The 22,804-nt window shown below is 37.4% G+C and overlaps 1 protein-coding gene across 2 annotated transcripts in view; it reads left to right on the top strand.

The window, feature by feature from the left end:
- DHX29 (DExH-box helicase 29) overlaps nucleotides 1-22,804 on the top strand; it is a 29,047-nt gene that overhangs the window by 1,638 nt on the left and 4,605 nt on the right. Inside the window, exons 2-24 of one of the 2 annotated variants that reach the window (XM_030258217.4) lie at nucleotides 1,164-1,237; nucleotides 2,067-2,180; nucleotides 2,751-2,880; nucleotides 3,291-3,433; nucleotides 4,208-4,333; nucleotides 4,769-4,895; nucleotides 5,156-5,317; nucleotides 6,756-6,921; nucleotides 7,858-7,981; nucleotides 8,390-8,986; nucleotides 9,695-9,838; nucleotides 9,933-10,109; nucleotides 10,689-10,829; nucleotides 12,135-12,279; nucleotides 12,499-12,619; nucleotides 13,590-13,674; nucleotides 14,324-14,412; nucleotides 15,062-15,190; nucleotides 15,995-16,070; nucleotides 17,695-17,919; nucleotides 19,660-19,796; nucleotides 20,428-20,521; nucleotides 21,255-21,557. In XM_030258217.4, the coding sequence (XP_030114077.1) occupies nucleotides 1,164-1,237; nucleotides 2,067-2,180; nucleotides 2,751-2,880; nucleotides 3,291-3,433; nucleotides 4,208-4,333; nucleotides 4,769-4,895; nucleotides 5,156-5,317; nucleotides 6,756-6,921; nucleotides 7,858-7,981; nucleotides 8,390-8,986; nucleotides 9,695-9,838; nucleotides 9,933-10,109; nucleotides 10,689-10,829; nucleotides 12,135-12,279; nucleotides 12,499-12,619; nucleotides 13,590-13,674; nucleotides 14,324-14,412; nucleotides 15,062-15,190; nucleotides 15,995-16,070; nucleotides 17,695-17,919; nucleotides 19,660-19,796; nucleotides 20,428-20,521; nucleotides 21,255-21,557 (3,629 nt within the window). The remainder of the gene's footprint in view (nucleotides 1-1,163; nucleotides 1,238-2,066; nucleotides 2,181-2,750; nucleotides 2,881-3,290; nucleotides 3,434-4,207; nucleotides 4,334-4,768; nucleotides 4,896-5,155; nucleotides 5,318-6,755; nucleotides 6,922-7,857; nucleotides 7,982-8,389; nucleotides 8,987-9,694; nucleotides 9,839-9,932; nucleotides 10,110-10,688; nucleotides 10,830-12,134; nucleotides 12,280-12,498; nucleotides 12,620-13,589; nucleotides 13,675-14,323; nucleotides 14,413-15,061; nucleotides 15,191-15,994; nucleotides 16,071-17,694; nucleotides 17,920-19,659; nucleotides 19,797-20,427; nucleotides 20,522-21,254; nucleotides 21,558-22,804) is intronic. The other variant, XM_072922018.1, reaches the window with a different exon arrangement.

The raw sequence follows: 22,804 nt of genomic DNA, 5'->3' as shown, positions 1-22,804 counted from the left end.
GTGCTCTGTCCTCTTCAGAAAATATCCTGCTTCTCTCTCAGTTGTGTACTGTGGTGAAAAATCAGTCAGTATAAGTGAAAGCTAATTTGGTATATTTTAAAGAGCACACCGTAAGTGCTAGTGAGTAGATCCTGAGTGCTGACAGCTGTTTGCATCCTCTGATCAGAGGGGACTGTACCTTTTCTGAAGTGCAGTTATCAGAATCTGGTCTGATCTCAAAGCAGGCTCGCCCAGAGCTGTTCTACAGGCAGGCCCGCAGGGATGAGCTGCCTAGCCCACCTTCTGGGGGGTAGCTGTGCCTCCTGGAGCAGCATGCACCACACAGACTGGTAGAAGCTTTGGCCTTGCTCACTCAGTTTCTTTCTGCCTGTGCAGTACCAAACACAGTATATGTGCTCTGAAAGTGGTGGAATCCTACAGCAAGCTGTGTGTTGTCATTCTAATGACAATAAATAGTTTGTGAATTAGGGTTCGGTTTTCTTAATACCTGTTAAATGAAAAGTATTTAAGAATGATCAGAGCAGACCAAAGGCTTTTGTAAGCCAGTGTTCTTTCCTAGGTAGGGGACCAAAGCAGATAACCAGGTAAGAACCAATCGGACATGTGGTGATAACACTGTAGGGTATTCTTACAGACTCCACCAGCTGTGGCTTAGGGTCTCCCTGAAGTATATGTAATTCTTTTTTCAGTGCTCTCCAATATATCAATTGATTTCTTCACTGCAAAGTTGTTCTCTCTGCCCTTGGACCTCAGTAAATATCTACTGTCTATAGCTTTAGTGGCAAATGGTTCTGTTACATAGCTATGCCCTTTGTAATAAAAAATCCTCAACAGCTTTGCTTGTTTTGAGATTGCCATTTACTGTTTTGAAATTGCCTTTTACTCCTCTATTTGGCAATCCTTTTTCAGTGTTCAGAGAGTGAGCAGTCAATCCCATTTCCTCTCATTATATCCTTTGAATTTTGTGTTTTGTCATAGCCCTCTTCACTATTCCTCGTTCAAGGCCTTTCTTGATTATTGTGATTGTTGTTTAGTACCTGCAAGTTTCTGGCAAGTTAGTGTAATAGTTTGCACTAATCTGTGTTATGTTATGTCTGCTTTAGCTGTGTTAAACGATGTTCTTTATGGTTTTTGTGTAATTGATGGTTATTTGCGATTTGCAGGTCCAAAAACTTACAGTTTTGGTTCAACAACAGATTCCAATGCTGCTGCAAATCTAGATAAATCTGTTCTTAAGGTAAGTATCTCCTTTACATAATACAACTTTGATTTTCATACTGCTTTAGCTGAGTAAATATTTCTTCAGCTCTTTTTCAGTATTAGGTTGTGCCTGTAAACTGCATTAATATATGAGACAATTGACCATTTAGCGTTTGATTTTGTTCAGGGTTTTGAATTTTGAGTGTCCTTTAAGTAATAGGGCTAAATTACCATGGTAGGATAATGTCTTTTTTTTTTAATAACAAATAATACTTTGCATGCAAGACTATTTTAGGAGTTAGGTCTAGGCTGCTGCTGTGCATCTGCATCTTTCTTCCTGTCAGAGAAAGGATATAGATTTTATATAACAAACTTATTAGCAACTAAAGATAGGTGTAGCATCCCATGAACTCTCCCATTACGGTCAATTTCCATACGTTCATGTTTTAGAAAAGTTTCAAATATTAGAATTATTATACTAAGTTTGTTTGTAAAGGTGTTTTGGAAGGAGGAAATCACAGATTGCATCTTGATGTTCAAATTATTTTATGTGAGCAGAGGATAAAGGCCTTGGGTTTTTTGGTAAAATTTTAACTTACGTACAGTATTTCCCTTAACATACTAAATTTCCTTTAAAATGTAATTGGGCTTTCTTATATTTCTTATATTTCAGGTGAAATACGGCTTGCAAAAGAAAAAGTGTCCTTCTCATACGAGATGTTTAGGCCACTTACAGAAAGCTTGAAAAATTGGAATTTAAATGGCAGAGAGATTTCTGCATTGTTACGTCCTTAGTCATGAAGTGCATTGACTTGTCATAAAAACTTCTGAAGTTTACCTTGTATCAACTCATTTTTTCTTTGCAGGTAACGATAAATGGTAATTTGGAGAAAAGGATTATCGATGTGATTAATAACCATAAAAACCAAAACGAGGACAAAGGAATGATTTCCAAACGACTAACTGCGAAGAAACTACAGGTACAGTTCAAAACCTTATTTTTCATTATTTATTTAGAACAGTTTGTCTTTTGTAATCTTTATCAAGTGTCACATTACACTTGAGTGTATTACACAATTGTATTGTGTGTGGTACAAGCCAATACCGCATGCTTTTCAGTAGTTATATTAATGATTAGTCAGTGAAATCAAGAAATTAGCTTATTAGGAAAGGCACATCTTTTTGGACTCAGGAACTAAAATCAAGAGCTTTTAGCCAAGATAGAGGAATAATACTTAATCTGAATGTTTTAGGTTTCCTACATTTTTTACTTCATATACCTGGAAAATTGCAGGTATGCCTTTACTTAGCTAGAAAACACATTGTGTAGAGAGAGAGGCAGGAATGTAGATTTATTGATACCTATGCGTGCATGTTTAAAAAGCAAATAAATTCTGCAAAGCAGAATTATCTGCTTATTTTTTTGATACATTAATGCACGGTGTTTATTTCCCTTTAATGCTGGCTTTCTGATAGATGAAATAGAACTTTACAGGTCTACATTAGATTGCTAGATTAAATCCTAATCTTTTTGGCTCTCTTCTTTATAGGATGTATACATGGCTTTACAAAAATTCTCTTTTAAGACTGAGCACATTGAAGAAGCAATGAAAAATACGCTTTTGCATGGGGGTGATCTCCACTCTGCACTTGACTGGCTTTGTTTAAACCTTCCCAATGGTGAGTATGGTTACAGAAAATAGTTTTTGACAGAAGAGAAGTAGGACCTGCTAAGCAGTAACATTGCTACTTCATAATAATAATTAAATACAATGTTCCTCTAAGACTAGTAGTTGCAACAGTGTTCCTCTCCTAGATGCACAGCTGACTGGTTCTGGTGTATTCTACTGCATGAAGTTTTGTCATCTTCCTGCTCCCACACTTGGAGTTCTGTGCATGTCCAATGAGCAAATATATTATCTTACATATATGCTAAAGCCTAAGTTTTATTTGTATGTGTGTTTCAGTTTGTGTTGTTTTATTTCAGTTTAGTTCAGTATTCTAGTTGGTTTCCAATACAGTTTCAAGTATTTTCCTGTAATTATTATTGATATTTTCTGTGACATGTTTTTTCTTTCTTCATTTTGAAGACGCCTTGCCTGAAGGTTTCAGCCAGCAATTTGAGGAACAGCAGCAGAAACCTAGAGCAAAATTTTATTCTGCTGTGTCACAGTCTGGAATGCCATCTCATTTAGAAGATAACAAAAAGAAAGAAAATGGCCCTGGAACCAAGGTAATCTGAAAACCTAATTGGTAGTTATTTGAGTCAGGGCAGGAAGAGACAACAAAACTTTCTGAAATACAGGAGTTGCATTGATTTCCAGCACTGATGTGGAAAGCTTATGAAAATGTTGCATGATTAATAATTTTCACCTGCATTTGAATTTCAGTAGAATGGTAATTTAAAGGCATTTTTCCTGTGAAGTCTAGAAAGTTCTTCATAGTTCATTTTTGTGGTAAAGCACAGGGAATCTTGTGAGATTGAGATTAGGTATGAGGAAGAAATTCTGGCAGTTTTCAAGGCCAGGCTAGATGGGGCTCTAAGAAGGTCTTTCAGCCTATAGCAGCGGGGTAGGAACTAGATGGTCTCTAAGGTCCCTCCCAATACTAGCCATTCTATGATTCTCTAGCTTAATCTCCTAATTTTATTTTATAATGGGTTTATTCTGGTATGTGTATGTGACACTCTCTATGACTTGATTATGAGGGTTTAAGTTTGCCTATGTACTGTCAGTGTTTTGATTTCTGTGGATATTTAATCTTAAAACTAGGAAACTAAAAGATTCCCTGCAAATTATTTCATTCTTTATAGTTATTATAGTTACTCCAGTGTTAAGATCTGTTTAGGTGTATAGTGGGATATTCACCCTGGTTGGGGAAGCTTTTTTTTCTTGTCATATATATATTTTATGTATGAAACCTTAATAGTAGTTCCTAGGTACTGGCAGAAGAAAGCATTGCTTGCACATACACTGTCATTACTTTTTACTTATATTGCTCTTCTTAGGAAACAAATGTGAGGAAAGAGAAAGAATTGACTATGAAGGAATGGATTTTGCAGTATGCTGAGCAACAGAGTGATGAAGAGAAGGATGAGTCTGTGAGAGAGACAGATGAAGAAAAATTTGACCCAGTAAGACAGAATAATGCTTCATGGAAGTCTTTCTGAAAATTGATATGTCTGGTACATCTGCATGTGGTGGATCTGAGTTTTCAATTAGAGATTTAAAACTTTTTTTATTTTAGCAGTAATGTGTCAAGGTACTGAGGGAAAGCCTGTTGAAGCTTCTTTTCTAAGTTGCTTTTCCTTTCCCATATTATTTGTACTGCATTCAAAATGTTGAATGTAATACGTGGGAAAGAAAAATTTAAAATATATTTCCGTAAGATGGAGTGAGTTACTACCAAATCCTGGTAGGTTTTGACTGTTAGCTAAATAGAAACTCATTGTTTCTCCATTGCATAAGCTTGGTATAAAGGGTAAAAAACCCACACTTTATTTTGAAGGCCATTGAAAGTAACAAGCATACCATATTTGACTTGTAATTAATAATTCTCTTTGAAATAGAATGAGAGGTATATACATCTGTCTGCCAAACTTTCAGAAGAAAAAGAACAAGCAAGCATCTCCAAGCAAGACAAAGATAAGCTAAGCCAGAAGGCAGCACAAGAAAAAATAAGAAGAATTCAGCAAGGTAGAGATATGCTGTGTTTTATTTTCCAGCCTGCATGTTTGTTACGCAATTAAATCTTGGAGTCAGGTTGAATTGAAGATAATTTCATTATCTTTTATGCCACTCTATGAAATGAAGGCTTTTCTGGATGTGTTTTTTCTCAGTCACATTCTAAGATGTCAGTAAAATTTCACTAGTTATGGTTTTGGTACTCAGTATGAATTAATATACTTGTTTTTTAAGCAGTTGGTGGGTATAAGTTTATATTCTCTCTCTCACAGAAATGGCAGCACTTGAGGAACATCCACTATTTAATCCAGCTATAAAGATTTCAAATCAACAGCAAAATGAAAAGAAAAAAACTTCCTCACCTCAACCTCAAGAAACCACTTTGAATTTGAGTTTGCTTGAAAAACCTGATGGTGCTGCAAAGGAAGATAAAGGTGCGTTGGAAGTAGTTCAGTACAAACTTGAACCATACCACAAATTTCCAGAATGTATTCTTGTTTCTGTAGGTTTGCAGTGCTGAGTGAACAAGCTCTGATTGTGGGAAAGGAAGGTGGACTATTACAGAACTAATTAGCTTGAAAAAGACCTCTTGAGATTGAGTACAACCTGTGACCAAAAAACAAATGTCCACTAGACCATGGCAGTGTGTGCAGAGTTCAGTTGTTCCTTAAACACCTCCTTGGGCAGCCTAGTGACTCCACCACCTCCTTGGGCAGTCTAGTCCTATGCTTGTCAGCCCTTTCTGTGAATAAATCCCTCCTGATGTCCAGCCTGAGCCTCCCCTGATGCAGATTGAGGCAACGTCCTCTTGACTTGGTTGCCTATGAGAAGAGACTGACCCCCCCACCTGGCCACAGGCTCCTTTCAGGCAGTTGTGGAGAGTGATAAGGTCACCCCTGAACCTCCTTTTCTCCAGGATAAACACCTCCCGCTCCCTCAGCTGCTCCTCACAGGACTTGTGCTCCAGACCCTTCCCCAGCTCCATTGCCCTTCTCTGGGCTCACTCCAACACTTCAGTGTCTTTCCTGCAGTGAGGGACCCAGAGCTGGACACAGCACTCGAGGTGTGGCCTCACCAGTGCCCAGCACAGGGGGACAATCCCTGCCCTGGTCCTGCTGGCCACACCATTGCTGATCCAGGCCAGGATGCCATTGGCCCCCTTGGCCACCTGGACACACCCTGGCTCATGTCCAGCTGCTGTCACCAGTGCCCCCAGGTCCTTTCCAGCCACTCTGCCCCAGCCTGTGGCACTGCCTGGGGCTGTTGTGACCCAAGGACAGGACCCGGCACTGGGCCTTGTTGAACCTCACACCATTGGCCTCAGCCCATCGATGCAGCCTGTCCAGATCCTCTGCAGAGCCGTCCTGCCCTCCAGCAGATCAATGCTCCCACCCAACTGGGTGTCATCTACATACAGTCTGTCTCACTGACCAAGCTGACTTTAAAGGATCTGTGCTTGTTTTAGCAGATTATATTGAAAGCTATTTTTTTCATGCTATCATGTCTTAAAAATTAGTTGTCTTTTTTTTTCAGTTGTAGGGCTAGTTGCTGTTTCAGTCACACTCTCATCTTTTTAAACTATTTTCATTGTAAATCTCCACACTGTTAAAATATTTTCTAATAACCAAACTTTAATAAAACTTTTAAGATTACTGGGTGATCAAAGATAATAAAATACTGTCATTAATTTTCTGCCAGATACTTCTGTAGGAAAAGCAGAAGTGTCTGTGATGTGGCATCAATACCTGTATTTCTGTAAACATTTCAAAAAAATGTGCTATCAGGTTAAATACATGTGAATAAAAGGTAAAAATTACATCAAAGGACTGTAAAATAGAGGAAACTTTAGAATGTATTTTTCTGCTCTTGCAGTGAAAAAGAGAGAACCACTAGATATAAGAAATTTTGATTATAGTGCTCGAAGCTGGACTGGTAAATCTCCAAAACAGTTTTTGATTGACTGGTGCAGAAAGAATTTTCCGAAAAGCCCAAATCCTACTTTCGAAAAAATTCCTGTTGGAAAATATTGGAAATGTAGGTATGTATTTCCTGTAATGTTTACATTTGTTTTTTGATTAATTGAAAATAAAAATTCTGGTCAGTTCTCTCTTGTTGCTAGAGATTTATATTAATACAGTCTGTTTAGCCCAAAATCTTTGTTAGTCCATCAGGGAGGTATTTTACTCTAAATAGCTCTGCAAAAGTGATGCTTAGCCTAGACAAAAATCACAAAAACCCTTATCCCTGATTTATGGGATCATTCATTAGAATCTTATTTTTATTTGTGTACTGCTGAATGAAAGATTAGTCTGAAGCAGCCCTGTGAGATAGATTTGAACAACTTATGTTTGGTATTCAAAGTAACATTAAATCAAAGATTCAAGTGTATGAATACCAAAACCCTTCTGAAAATTGTTTGAAACAAAGTGAAAGTTAAAAATTTGTGTCAATGCTACCATAAATTTATGGGCAAAACCATGTAGTATCTTACTTTTAAATTTATTTTAGAAATCAAGTTTAAAATACAGAGTTGTAGAGTCGAATATTACCATGTATGAATAAAGCAGACACAAAGTTACAAATAAGCAATGTTTCTTGAAGGACCCAAATAAAAGAGCTTGTTTTCTTGCTCAAGCTAAAAACTACTAACAGACTGTTACCTGTAAGAATATGGGAAATTTGGCTGCTGCTCAGACGTTTGCATCTTAGTAGATCATTGAATGTCATCTTGATCTATCCTGGATAGTTACAAGCGCACAAACATTGGGTCCTTATTCCAAAGCACCTAACCTTAATGGTAATCTGTATGTATATAAATGGTTCTGCCTTGAAGAAAATTGAGGTGTTTGTAAAGAGAGAAAAAAAACCTCACAAATTCACTGCTGGCATGCTTGCTGAAAATGTTATGTCATGCAGGTATTTTTATGTTTGTTGCAGAAAATTGTGATAACTGCTTTTGAAATTTTTCATTAAGGGTCAGGATTATCAAGTCATCAGATGATATAATGACAATGTGTCCTACAATTGTAACAGAAGATAGTATGCAAGCACAACATCTAGCTGCTACTTTGGCACTCTACCATTTAACCAAAGGGCAAGTAAGTTTTTTAACAGTATTACTGTTCTTGGCCTCGAATCTGCCTCTGCATTTTTTTGCTATAGTATCTATAGTTAGGTTCTAAAAGTAGTTTTATTTAGTATTTCCTATTGAATTCTTTGCTTCCATTACATTTTCTTTATATCAAAATGTGCTTATGCTTTGCAGCATATGGAAGAGATTTTTTGATAAAGCTGTACTTTCTGTCTTGTAAAAACTGAAAGCTAATTGAAAATAAAGATGTATTGTTGACATTTATATTACTGCTTTCATAGGTTCTGTATTTACAATGATTTTCTACTTGTTTTTTGTCAAATCTTTTGGCATTTGAGTTTGTTTACACATAAAGTATTAGTGATACCGCTAAGTAGTATGTAATATAATTTTTTTCTGCTTTTTTCACTGGAAGTCAGTTCATCAGTTGCTGCCTCCTACCTACCGAGATGTCTGGCTAGAATGGAGGGATATCGAAAAGAAGAAGGAAGAAGAAAGCAAGATAGAAACCAACAAACCACGTGATACCTTTATTGCTAAATTGTTAAACAAACTGAAACAGCAACAGCAGCTACAGTCTGAAAACCAGCCAAGACTATCTGAGGGTCCTGAAGATTCCTGGGAAAACTTGGTTTCCGATGAGGACTTCAGCAGTCTCTCCATTGAGACCTCAGATACAGATAATTTGGAACCTTCAAGGATTTTGTTTAAGAAGCTGCAGAATTCCTCTAGATACCAGAGGCTTCTGAGGGAGCGACAGGATTTACCTGTTTTTAAGCACAGATACTCGATTGTAGAAACTCTTAAAAAACATCGAGTAGTTGTTGTCGCTGGTGAAACAGGCAGTGGGAAGAGTACCCAGGTGCCCCATTTCTTGTTGGAAGATTTGTTGCTAGATGAAGGATCAAAAAAATGCAACATTGTTTGCACACAGCCCCGAAGAATCTCAGCAGTGAGTCTGGCAACAAGGGTTTGTGAAGAGCTAGGCTGTGAATCAGGACCAGGAGGAAAAGTAAGAAGTGTCTTAATTCCTTTGCTTGTTCTAATCAAGTACAGGGGCTGGATTGTTGACAAAAACAACAGTGTGAGAACATTATTTCTTACACAACCAAAGAATTAGATGTTTTCTCTTGAAAAGGACTTTATGGTATGTCAGTTGTTTCTTTTTCTCTTGTCACCTGCGAACCTGTAGATATCCATGTATGATTTTTAAAATCTTCAGAGGCTGATGTAAAGCAACAATATTTCATAGCTGGAATGGTCGAAGATTTGAGCAGACTGGTCGGGGACTGTTGGTGTCACTGCCACTAGGGATGAAGCAAAGTCCCCCAAATAAGGCGCTGAGCAATCCAGTCTGGCCTTGAGTGAGGCCGTGATTTGAGTGAGGCCCTTTCCAGCAAAAGTTTTGTTACTTGAAGAAAGCCAAAGTGCTGTATTTGTTAGGGTAATTTGTACAAAAATATTTTTGAAATTCTCAAGAGTCCTGAAAACAACCCTGATTTTACCAGCTCTTTGCCACTCTGGATAAGTTTGATGATTTTTTCCTTTCTTAACAAAGTAAAGTACTTGTATGAAAGTGTGGCAGTCTTTCACTGTACGACTTAATTAGCAACTTGTGTAGTGTTGGAGTCTGACAGCTAATGAATTTCACTTAATTTTGGATGTTGTTAGCTTGTAAGTTATTTTGAGTTATTCTATATTTTCAATGTATTTTTTTAAGAATTCCCTGTGTGGATATCAAATTCGTATGGAATCAAGAACAGGAGAAGCCACCAGACTGCTGTACTGTACAACAGGTGTCCTGCTTCGAAAACTTCAAGAAGATGGTCTCCTGTCAAGTATATCTCATGTTATTGTTGATGAGGTTATCAGTTCTTTACTATTCTGCAGAAATTACAGTTATTCTGGGCTTTGATCTGTACTAAATTCTTGCTACAGATCTGTTTTTCTAATTCTAGGTACATGAAAGAAGTGTCCAGTCTGATTTCTTGCTAGTTATCCTGAGAGAAATCTTGCATAAGCGTTCAGACCTGCACCTGATTTTAATGAGTGCCACTGTAGACAGTGAGAAGTTTTCCAGCTACTTCTCACACTGTCCCATTTTAAGGATCTCGGGGAGGAGCTACCCAGTTGAGGTAGGTAGATACTTATTTTGATTGTGCAAGATACTTTGTATGTATGTATAGTGTTTGTCTGGTTAGTATCTAGGCAATATATCAATATCACTTTTTTACCAGAAATACAGATCTTAAAGTAGTTCAAGGACTTGTAGTCCATTTTCTTTTATAAAAATATAGAATAGCTTCAGGGCTTTGGAGTGCACAGCTGTACTATTTTTTGTGATGGATTTATTGATTACAATCAGTCCATCAGTTACCCTTTGATTTTTCTCTGTTCAACTTAGAAAGGAAAGTATTAAAGAATTCTTCTCACACCCCCTGTAACTTTGTCACTGCAGTTTTGTGAGTTTTAATTAGGCATACTATATGGGTTATGGTAAAGGTTATGTCATGATCAGGTGGAGAGACTCTTTAACAAACTTGTTTGCTCTGACATTTGGTTTTCAAAAATCATAGAACAGTTTGAGTTGAAATGTGCAAGATTTATTACAACATTAAGGTTCTGTTCTTTGTTATGCAAGATTTAAAAAGTGAAGAAGGTTGCTGATTAGTTTTTTACATGGCTCATGTTTTTTCTTTGAATTTTCACTAAAGATTTTCCATGTTGAAGATGTAATTGAAGCAACTGGCTATGTTCTGGAGAAGGACTCAGAATATTGTCAGAAGTTCTTGGAGGAGGAGGAGGAAGTAACAGTAAATGTTACGGGTAAAGGAGGAATCACTACAAAGCACCAGGTGAAAAGGCATTTTTAGTTTTGTCTTGGAACCTTTGGGGTTTTTTATTATTTAATCATTTTCGTTCCTTTGAATTTATGGTGGTTGGATTGTAGAATATCACCTAAATATTTGATAATCAGTTTATAAAAAACAGACGCAATGGCACTCCTACTATAATATTTATGAATGCTTCACCCTTTTGATTGTTGCTCCAACTCCTATATAGATGTCTTGATTTTGCTGTATTTGACATTGTGGTCTCTTGTAGATTACCAGCTCTGGATTTATAAGCAGCAGCAGGGAAGCTGTTTCTTTTTTTTTGTTCCCAAAGAATACTCCTACATAATGAACCTTACAACAGAAGAGACAAGGCCTTATCCTTAGCTGAAAAACTCCCAAGATCCTCCAACTCGGCATGCCAAATGAGATTATTTACCTGAGATTGTGTAAAGCCCTCATTAGTTGTACAGGTTATGATAAATTTTTAGGTACTCTGCAGTGACAGTTGTGTGTGCTTTTGAATCAAAACTCTTGAAGGGGAAATTCTATCAGTGCCATCTGACTTTGGCAGCTTAGGCTGTTAATTTAGACTAGGTATTTTTGGAAGATATCTGCTCTGACTTGCTTTGCAAAACTTCCGAAATTTAGCTTAGTACGATTGAACACTTACACTTATGTTGAAAATAGTCTGATGTGCTCTGCTGTTTTCCTTCAGTACAGAAGGATATGTGGTGTCAAGCTTCCTTAAGTGTTTCAAGTGACTATGAAGTAGTTTACAATAGTGCCACTTAATTTAGAAATACTATGCTATGTATGTAAGATGTCTATAAAAAAATCTAATGTATGTCTCTCCTGCTAACTCTTCTTTTTTCCTGTTCCAAAACACTGCCACCTAATTAATTCTTAATTTTCCTTGCAAGCATTAGTTGAGAAGGGTGAAGTGAGGGAGAGGGAAAAGCTGAAACTAGTTTCTTAATACCCCAAAATAGGAGTTTTGAAAGAAGAGTATACATCTTGTTATCCCAGTTTGAACTGAAAGCAGTTGAATGTCCCCAGGTCTTTTTACCTCTTGGACAGACTTTAATTTTTATCTTTTTAAAAATCTGAATGTCATTTAATGATTGTAGTTACTTCTACACATTATGTAGGTGGTTGTGATTTAATCTAACTCACACGTGTTTTGGTTGGAAGTTAGTTAAATTTCTCTTATCCCAGTCTCTGTTTCAACTGAATGGTAAATTCACCTTCTGCTGTCTTACATTCTTCTGAAATACTAAGAATGTGATTTAATGATTTTTTTTTCTGCTTACTCTTGTTTTTTAGGAGTATGTCCCAATCCAGCCTGGATCTGGTATCAATTTGGCTCCTTACTATGCGAAGTTTAGCAATCGTACACAGCAGGCTGTCTTATATATGAACCCTTACAAGATCAACCTTGAACTTATTTTGGAATTGCTTGCATACTTAGGTACTTCTAGTCCACTTCTTAAGAAGTTTATGTACTTGAGGTTTCCTTTGAACCTGTTTTCCTCTGCTTTCTACTAATAATGAAGTACTTAACTTCATTCTTATAGGAAAGATCCTAAGAAGTGTTAACCACAGGGCCTAGCATTCATTCCTCTTGTTATGTGAAATGGTTTGCATTGCATATTTGTTTTAGCTATATGCTTGTGTTATTATTTTGCAGATAGAAGTCCCCAGTTCAAGAATATTGAGGGTGCTGTGCTCATCTTTTTACCAGGCCTTGCTCATATCCAACAGCTGTATGATCTCATTTCAACTGACAGAAGATTTAACTTGCATGACAGGTAATGCAGATATTTTTTATGAAGTTAATACTCTAAGTTACAACCCAACAAACATATTCATTGAGGTTTGCTATTCTTGTATAAGGCAAGTGGGAGTTACACCTCTGAGCGAATTGTGCTACAAGTGTACTTTTACTGCAATGCAAATGTACTTTTGCTACAATACAAATGTACTTTCATGGCTATAGTCTAAAAGTTATACAAGCAAAAATGACAGATACTTAAGAATTGTATGATACATTTTATTACTTTCTATTTTATTCTTCAACAAATTTATGTAATCAAAAGCACTTGACTACTTCTTTTCTGCTTCTTAGGGTATGGAAGCGGCCATACCTGTGATACAGATTTCTGTGGCTTACTGTTTACATGGAAGTGACTACTTCCTGAGAAGAGCTCCAGAGTATCTGGATCTACCAAGAGAAATGGCCTAGGGTTGTAGTGACAGATAATTACAAAATTTTTTTTGGATAACTAAAAGTTAGCAACACAAGTGCATAAAAGGAGCAATTGCAGTAAATTGCTAGATACTTGTTTATGGACTGAGATGTAAAAGTCTGGAGGAGAAGATAAGGACCAGTCTCTGTGGCTGTCTCATCTCTGAAGGCCTCTATTACTCAAAGTTGCACGTATTTGTAATGGTCCTTTTCTTGAAAGCACAATTTAAAGAACTTGGATTTACAGACACCTAGCTCCCTTTATTGCTGGGCTGTTACTGTAAAGTAACCAGCAGTTCCGTAGTATTAGTATTTTTCCTTCGTTTTTACTGAATGGGAGAACATCCTTATATACTAATTAGGTTATTTTTCTAGCTATTGTAATAAAATAATGAAGCAGACTTTCATACCTAATCGTATGAAGTTTAACTCTTTCAATTGTCTATCCTTCTCCAAATGTTGTCATTATACTGGTCTTATTTTTTACTCCATGTTATTTGATGTGTATTTATTGTTACAATTTCTTGTTCTAGGCATAGATTGATAGCTTTGCATTCTGTTCTTTCAACTCAAGATCAAGCAGCTGCATTTACAATACCTCCTCTTGGTATTAGAAAGGTAATATTTACAAAGTTCATAACTGAAAAGAGAAATTTTATGTTGATGCAAATCTGAATTGTTACCATACAGAATTACACAACAATTTTTACACAATTGTTACCATACAGAATTACACAACAATCCTAGAATTTCCTCTGAATTTCTAGAATTGCAAAGAAGCAATTCGGATTTGGTAGTCTGTAATAGGTAGAAGATAATATGCTGTGAAAATCTTGACAGTGATTTGACAGGACAAATTCTTAAACCTAAAATTTTCTGTGAACTTCCTTAATTACAACTTACCTGTATTTTAACTATTGTTAACCAGTAACTATGGATTTTATCTTGAATAAATACTATTTTATTTACTGCCAAACTATGTAATTAAATGTTGATCAATTTTGGCAGATATTAACCAGTAATTTTGATGGATTATAAAACAAAATGTGAATGTGAAAGTGAAATTATTTCTTAATTTTTAATTTCTCTCCTTGGGGAAAACTAGACCATTTGCTAAGTCATGTAGCTTTTAATTATTTGTCAAATTATTTAAGGAGACATTTCTGGGTAAAAGAAATTTAACCAGACTTACTCCATAATACTGAATAAAGGTTGAAACCTGCTACACATTCCACTTCTTCTATTTATGTTATGTTACTATTTCCAGATCGTTTTGGCAACCAATATAGCAGAGACGGGTATCACAATACCAGATGTTGTCTTTGTAATTGATACTGGGAGAACAAAAGAAAATAGGTGAGAGTTTGATTTTCATTAATCACACTGTAGTTACTGTGGATATTTGGAGGATGGAGCTGCAAGGATTTTGTAGTATCCTTAGTAAGTTAGAGTAATACTTTTTGTAATTATCCTTATTAATTAGAGTTCTGGGTGCAGAAATGTGCTGAGCTCATTTAAAAGCTTGCAGTTTTGGGTACAGGTTTGGGATGTATGTTTAGAGTTTCAAATGGTGAGAAGAACAAGGGAAGTTTATAGATAATATATATAATGTATGGAAAATTATGACTAAGTATGACTTAAAAATGAACAAAGTGGTTTTTATGACCACTTTGAAAGTTATTTTAGAAAGTTATTTTTACTTCACTTTAAATGTGAAAATCCCTACACAATATGTTAGAATGATTCTGAATTGCCAAGGAGATTAAACTGAAAAGCTTTAGTTTTCCAGTTTTTATACTTTCTCTAGTGACCTGTATTCAATGTAATATACAGTTCCTCCCAGATAAGCTTTTCCCAGATTTTCTTTCCCAGATATTTAGGTTTTCCAATCTAAATGTATTTTCAGAAATTTCTCATTAGATGTGTTGTCAGTATGCTGTTGTTCAGGTTATATGTACATGCAAATTTTATTTCTGAAATCTGAATTTGCTTTGTAATGTTTAAGGTATCATGAAAGCAGTCAGATGAGTTCCCTGGAAGAGACCTTTGTCAGTAAAGCTAGTGCTTTGCAGCGGCAAGGAAGAGCTGGGCGTGTTAGGGATGGGTTCTGCTTCCGAATGTACACGAGAGACAGGTATTCTAAATGTAGCAGAATTCTGTAAATCACATAGATACCGTCGTTTTTTTCTGTGCAAGACCAAGAATTCTTTTGAAATTAATTTTATTTACAGTGAACCAGAAAGATAAAACTGGAAAAACTCAACCAAAACAAGAATTTGAGTATCATATGTGTAAAGTGTTACAGTAGTCTTTCACACTTTTTAAAAAAGTTAGTTTTATTATAAATATTTTTGTGATTGTTTTTAAAAAAAATAGTCATAATTAAAGGAAAAGTGCAGCGCAGGAAATTGTAGAACATCACTTTTTTAAAACACCTGATTGGCTTACATCAAATGTGTGGAAACCTTACCTCCTAAACATTGAATTTTTATCAGAGAAATCTGTAGGCTTCTGAGGAAGTCATCTCTATGGATGAGATGCAGACACTGCAGAATTAGTTTCTGTTACTGCAGCGTAAAAACCTTTTTCCTGCTTCTGTGAAAACCTAAAGTGACTTTCAGCCGAGAAAGAATTAAAGTCTTTTGATATAAGCAATGAAGTGTGCCTTTTAGCCTCCTAAAAGACTTTTCAGTTTGGAAGCATTTTACAGACTTGTTTTGAAAACTGGGGTTTCCTGCTTTCTCTCTCTGACTAAAACTTGTTTTCCAAGCCACAGCCCATATTTTAATTCAAAGTATGAATGGCTTACCCATGCTACTCCCTTCCCTGCCCCTCAGGAGAAAAACTGCAAAGAATGACCATGTAAAAACCGGATTTACAAGTTTAATTCAAAGATTTAGTTGAATATATATGTTTTTATGATTTTGTGATGTTGCAGGTTTGAAAGCTTCATGGAATATTCTGTTCCAGAAATACTGCGTGTGCCTTTGGAGGAATTATGCCTTCATATTATGGTACTGTTTTTGGTTTTAGAATATCTAATGTTGTGTGGTGGGTTGACTGTGGCTGGATGCTGGATGGCACCAAAGCTCCTCCATTACTCTCCACCTCAGGTCTATGGGAGAGAAAATATAACAAAAGGCTCATAGCTAGAGATAAGGACACAAAGAGATGACTCACCAGTTACTGTCCCAGGCAAAACAGACTCGATTTGTGGAAATCAATAGAATTTATAATCAATTAAGTTAGAGTAGGTTAATGGGAGGTAAAACCTCCCCTCCCTCTTTCCCGGGCTTTACTTTAGTTCCCAATTCCCTACCTCCTGTCTTTCATAAGCACAGGGAGATGGGGAGTGGCAGTTTTGGTCAGTTCATCACAGATTTCTACTGCTGCTTCCTCCTCAGAGAAAGGGAGGACTCCTTCCTGTGCTCCATCTTGGGGTCCCTTCCACTGGATACAGTCCTTTACAAGCCTTCTGCAGTGTGATCCATTCCATAGGTTGCAGTTTTTCATGAACTGCTCCAGCATGGATCCCACTCAGGGTCATAAGTTCTGCCAGCAAACCTGCTGCAGTATGGGCTCCTCTCATCATGGCACAACAGGAGCCTGCCAGGAGCCTGCTCCTGCCAGGAGCCTGCTCCAGTGTGAGCTTTCCACAGGGTCACTGCCTCCTTTAAGCATCCACCTGCTTGCGTGTGGGCTCCACCACAGACCTCCATGAACTGCATGGGGACAGCCTTCCTCATCATGGGCTGCAGCAGCTGAAGAACCTCCTCCCCTGCTTTGTTCACTGATTTTGGTGTCTTCAGAGTTGTTCTCACCTCCTCTTCTCTGGCTGCAGTTTGTGCAGTAACTTCTCCTGGAGGCGTGATCACCATCACTGATTGTCTCAGCCTTGGCCAGTGGGTCTGCCCTGGAGCTACCTGGCATTGGCTAGACGTAGGAAAAGCTGCTCTCAGCTTCTCACTAAACTCACCTATGCAGCCTCTACTACCTAAACCTGGCAACACAAGCCCAATACACCTTGTTAGCTAAAAATACTATGCTTGCCTCTGGAGCAATTATGTCTTCATACGATTGCCTGTTTTGGAATTATTGACCCTAGTAGCTGAAAAGGATTGTTACTACAGACCTGATCCAATGCAATTAGTGGGGCTTCTCATACAGGTCAGGGAGTAACGTAGCACTTGATTGCTGTAAAATCATGTTCAGAGGGTAGTGTACTATATTATTCCAGTTTGCCTCAGAGTGACAATTTTAAACTCTGTTAATAACCTTCTAATTGATTTCTGTTTAAGGGAGGAATTGCATTACCTCTCACTATGTCTTAAGTGAGTAGAATATGTATGAGAAAACTAGCAACCTGGCAAATTAGTGCTGGGTTGAACTGCAGCCCATCAGGATTGAGAGTCCTGTGCTCATCAGTGATCACGGGTAACACACTTCTCTGAATAGTGGTCAAGCCATAGGAAGCCCTTCCAAACAATGAAGTTTTGTTGACCTATTGTGAAGCATGTGAGCCTTCCAAGAAGCAAGATGCTTTGATGTAAGATCAGCTTTCCAGGTTTCTGTGTAGCTGTTAGAGAACTTTTTTATAATAAATTTTTATATTTAAATATATGTCTCTTTACTTCACAGAAATGCAGTCTTGGCTCTCCTGAAGATTTTCTTTCCAGAGCATTAGATCCACCACAGCAGCAAGTAATTGGTAATGCAATGAATCTTTTGAAGAAGATTGGCGCTTGTCAGTTAAATGAGCCCAAGCTGACACCATTGGGCCAGCACCTTGCAGCCCTTCCTGTTAATGTAAAGATTGGCAAAATGCTTATATTTGGTGCTATATTTGGCTGCTTGGATCCTGTGGTGAGTGAAAAAAAAATTTTACAAGTATTGAAAATGTTAATTCTTTGCAATTATTCTGATTTCTTGTAATATGGTATTTGGAAAAGGTGGTGCAAGTTAAAATGTTTACTTTAGGGTGAGGGCACCCAGATGTCATCACAGGGAATAATATAAGTGTTCTTTATGGTTGGACTCGAGGCTTTAAGGTCTTTTCCAACTCAAAGTGGTTCTATGATTCTAATCTCCTAGGTACTCTCCACAGTGGGTAATCAGGCTTGGTTTCCAGGTTTTTTCCTCAGTCATCAGTGGCAACTACTTTTATGGCAGTCAAGTGAAGTCCTAGGTGACTGGGAAAGGGGAAACATTGTACCCATCTTCTTTTAAAAAATGTAGAAAAGAGGGGCCTTGGGAGCTACTAAACTATCAGGTTCAATTCTGTACCTGAGAAGATCATGGAACAGATCCTCTTAGAAATATAGAGGACAGGAAGGTGATTTCAAGACACCAGCATGAGGTTAACAAGTCCTGCCTGACCAACCCAGTGTCCTTCAGTGCTGGAGAGACCACATCAATGGACAAGGGAAAGACTACATACTTGTTTCTCTGGACTTCTGCAAAGCCTTTACAGTGGTCCCCCCATCTAAACTGGAGAGGGATTGATTCAAAGGAAACTATTAGATGGATAAGAAAGTGGTTTTACAGTCCCATCCAGAGGCTCATGGTCAAGGGCTCAGTGTCCTGATGCACATCAGTGACAAGTGGAGCCCTCAGAGGTCTATACTGGGACCAGAGTTATTTAATATCTTCATCAGTGACATAAGACTAAGGGATCAAGTGCCCCCTCAGCAAATTTGCGGATGACCCCAAGCTGAGTGGTGCTGCTGACACACCTGAAGGATGGGATGTCATCCAAAGGGACCAGGAGAAGTGTGTAGATGTGGAGCCAGGTGCTGGTGCTGCACCAGGGTCAGGAGAACCCCAGATACCAGCAGGTTCTGGGGATGAACAGATGCAGAGCAGCCCTGCCCAGGAGGACTTGGGGATGCTGTGGGTGAGAGGCTGGACATGATCCAGCCATGGGCACTCACAGCCCAGAGAGCCAAGCGTGTCCTGGGCTGCATCCAGAACAGCAGGGGAGGGAGGGGATTCTGCCCCTCTGCTGTGCTTCCATAAGGCTCCACCTGTAGTGCTGGATCTAGCCCTGGTAGCCCCAACACAAGAAGGATGTGGACCTGCTGAAGTGAGTCCAGAGTTTATCACAAAGATGATCAGAGAGAACTGGAGTACCTCTTCTTTGAGGAGATTGAAAAAGTGGGGTTGTTCAGCATGGAGAAGAGGATTCAGCATGACCTAATTGCAGCTTTTCAGCATCTGAAGGGCATTGAAGAGGAACTTCCTAAACGGACATATGGTAACAGGACAAGAGGTTTGAACTGAAAGAGCATTTGGTTTGATTTGATAAGAGGAAGAAATTCTTCACTGTGAGGGTGGTGAGACACTGGCACAAGCTGCCCAGAGATGTTGTGGATGTACCATTGCTAGAAGTGTTCAAGGCCAGGTTGGGTGGGGCTTAGGCAGGGAAGATGTCCCTGCCTAAAGCAGGGGCTTGAAACTAGATGATTGTTAACTCAATGTAGATGATTTGCAGCTCAAGCCTATCATTCTAAGATAATCATAAGAGAAAATTTCAGGCTATTTGTTTTATGAACCTGTAAGCTTATAATAAAATAGTTCTAAGTGATGCGTACTGAAAATTTGCAGGCAACTTTGGCTGCCGTTATGACAGAAAAATCCCCATTTACTACACCTATTGGTCGAAAAGATGAGGCAGATCTTGCAAAATCATCTTTAGCTATGGCTGTTTCAGACCATCTAACAATCTACAATGCTTATCTGGGGTAAGTGATAATTCTTCTATGCTCATAACTCGTAGCAGATAACACATAATGCAGTTATGTAAAGAATCCTTAATATCTCTTGAACTGCTTTAATTTAAAGTTTTTTCTGTTCAGAGTAACAACAGATTGCCAAGTACTGTAACACAATGGATAGTTTCCTTAGTGTTTTGTTCTTCAATATCTTTTAACTATGCTTGGACATATACAGAGGTTTACTGTGTCAGTTTATCCTAGTGTTCAAAGTATTTTGTTTACTGTTTGAGGTATTTTGACCAAAATGTTTTATATTTGACAAAGCACAAATGTATAAAATGACATTGTTTTTTCCTCTTTAGGGAAAAAACACTAAGTCTGAATTTTACCACTAAGTCTTAATTTTGTTTTGACTGTCAAGACAGAAATGTGTGGGGGTTGAGAGTAAATCACCTTGTATTTTTGTTAGTATCTATCAAATCTACATTACAGACATTTTCTTTTGAGTGTCCTTAGACCAGCAGAATTCATCTTCATTAAAACTTACTTTAGAGTGGAGAATGCTTGCCAAAACATTTTTCTTTTTAAACTTAATGCCTCTTCTGCTGTTATAGTCTTGATGGGTTTCTTGATGTGTAAGACACTATTTTTTCCATAGGTGGAAAAGGGCCCAACAGGAAGGGGGGTATCGTGCTGAAATGACTTATTGCAGAAGGAATTTCCTTAATAGAACTTCACTGTTAACTCTGGAGGTAAAACTTATCTTTATGCTCTGTACACATAAGTTATTTGTTAAAATTTCCTTCTGAAAATGTTGTTCCCTTTTGGAGAGATGATATATCACAATTGCTGTTTAGACAAGATGAAAGCAAGTGGAATTTAGGGACTGATGAAATGCACACTCTCAATCAAGGTAGCTGTGTCTGTATTTGAGTTTTGGATATGCACACTTTGCTAAACAGCTTGTAGTCACTGCCATTGGAGAAGCTAGGCCTTACTTTCATCAGAGAATCAAAACTTCATTAATTAAAATATTTATATTCTTGATATCAAATAGCATATCTATTAACAGTTACTTTGAAGGATGAGCCACAAACGTACATGAGTGGCCTCTTATTTTTGTGAGAAAATGTTTTAATTGATCTTTCCTTTTAAGCTGGGTACTGAGTACTTCTAAGCAGAACTGGATTTTTGATGCAAATGTATCTTTTCATTTTAACTGCAGGTAGAGATTTAGTATTTGCAGAATATATATTTCCGTATGTTTAATCATATATTCCAGATACTGTAATGTTATAAGTAATGTTTTTATCATAGAAATAGCTTGGATTCCAGTGTGGCTGCAGAAAATACAAGTGATTATTGTAGTAAGGGGCTTTCCCCTGGAGGGCATGAATAATTCAGATGAAGTGTCATTTCCCACTGTTGAAGTGGAGTATGTAACTTTTTATATTCAAAACTTTACTAATACCATCCTAATTTCAGGATGTGAAGCAAGAACTCATAAGGGTGGTCAGAGCCGCAGGGTTTACAGCGCCTTCAACACAATGTGGATGGGATGGAAATGGAGTCACGCAATCTCTATCTCTCAGTGAAATAGCTCTTCTTAAAGCTGTGTTGACTGCAGGGCTGTATGACAACGTAGGAAAAATATTGTATGCAAAGTCTGTGGATATTACAGAGAAGCTGGCTTGCACAGTAGAAACTGCTCAGGGTAAAGCTCAGGTTCATCCTTCTTCTGTAAATCGAGACTTGCAGACATACGGATGGCTGCTTTACCAGGAGAAGGTAAGTTTCAAGATAGTGAATGTAAAGTAGTTTGTGTAAAGGTGGAGTTCTGCCTCTAGTATACTTCAAACTAGTCTATGTTATTTAATATCTAATTGTTTTATGTTAAAGATTCTTATTATCTAATGATCCTAAAGTCCATGGAAGTGAGTCAACTAAGTGCTGAAGAAAAAGAAGGTGAAGCTGAAAGTCATGAACAAATCTCTTCATCTGTTCATGGTGAAACTGGTAGCTGTAAATGGAAGGCATTTTATATGTATCATTTAACTTAATAGTATCATTGATTCTTTAAAATACAGTCTTGCTGATTTTAATAAGACTTTACACAATAATATGTAGTAGTAACTTCCCAAAATCTGCCTTGTTACTGTTCTGAGGTTTTGAAACTTTGTACTGACACACACCAGTAATAAAATAAAAGAGCCAATTCTGTAATGGACAGATAAACTCCCTAAGTGAGTTGCATTTTTATCTTCTTTCCCCTTCAATTGAGAATCTTGTCAGCTATTTGCTATATTGAAGTGTTTGTATTTAGTTATACTGCTGGTACAACAAAAGTTTGGCAGTTGTTTAATGGCCAGATTTACTGTGGAGAAGCAGGAAGTATTAGACTTTTTAACGAATATAAAGAGATAGTATTTTTTGAGAGTTGAAAATATTTCCTGATGCCCAAGAATAGGTAAGGTAGGTAGTTTTTCCCACTTTTCATGGAATAACTTAAGCCTCCACTTTTGTATGAAGGTGCACTCTTTTTGTGTCCATTCTTCCCACTACAACTCATTCCACCTCATTCTTTTTCCAAGATGTTCCAAAGCCAGAAGCAGCACATACTGAGCTCCATACTTCATGCAGTGTGTGTGTGTACCACATTTATGCATGTTCATATGTGGATATAGATAAACTGATAAAACAGTTCCCAAGAAGAATGTATAATGAAAGAGCTTTGCCTGCCTTTTGCTTCAGTAGTGTTACTACTTTTCGCGTTGCTTCTATGAAAGCCACTAGGTTAATATTATGTCTCTATTTGAGCTTTAAGAAGATAACTGTGGCTTTAGCTAACTTCTAGCATATAAGTCTGTCACTTAGAGTGAGTTATTTTATGTGGTATAAGGCAGACAAATAGCTATTGATTGTTTACAATAAAATGTTTTGGTTGCATCTTGAAAAAGGAAAAAAGTGTATTTCTTGCTTATAGAAGTAGCAATTAAATTTAGTTTTACAGAATGTAATGTGGTTTGCAATTTTTT

The sequence above is a fragment of the Taeniopygia guttata genome, chromosome Z (genome assembly GCF_048771995.1).
Source record: "Taeniopygia guttata chromosome Z, bTaeGut7.mat, whole genome shotgun sequence".
NCBI classification, from domain to species: Eukaryota; Metazoa; Chordata; class Aves; order Passeriformes; family Estrildidae; genus Taeniopygia; species Taeniopygia guttata.
The sequence above is the reverse complement of the archived record's forward strand: the minus strand, read 5'-3'. Positions and strand labels throughout refer to the sequence as shown.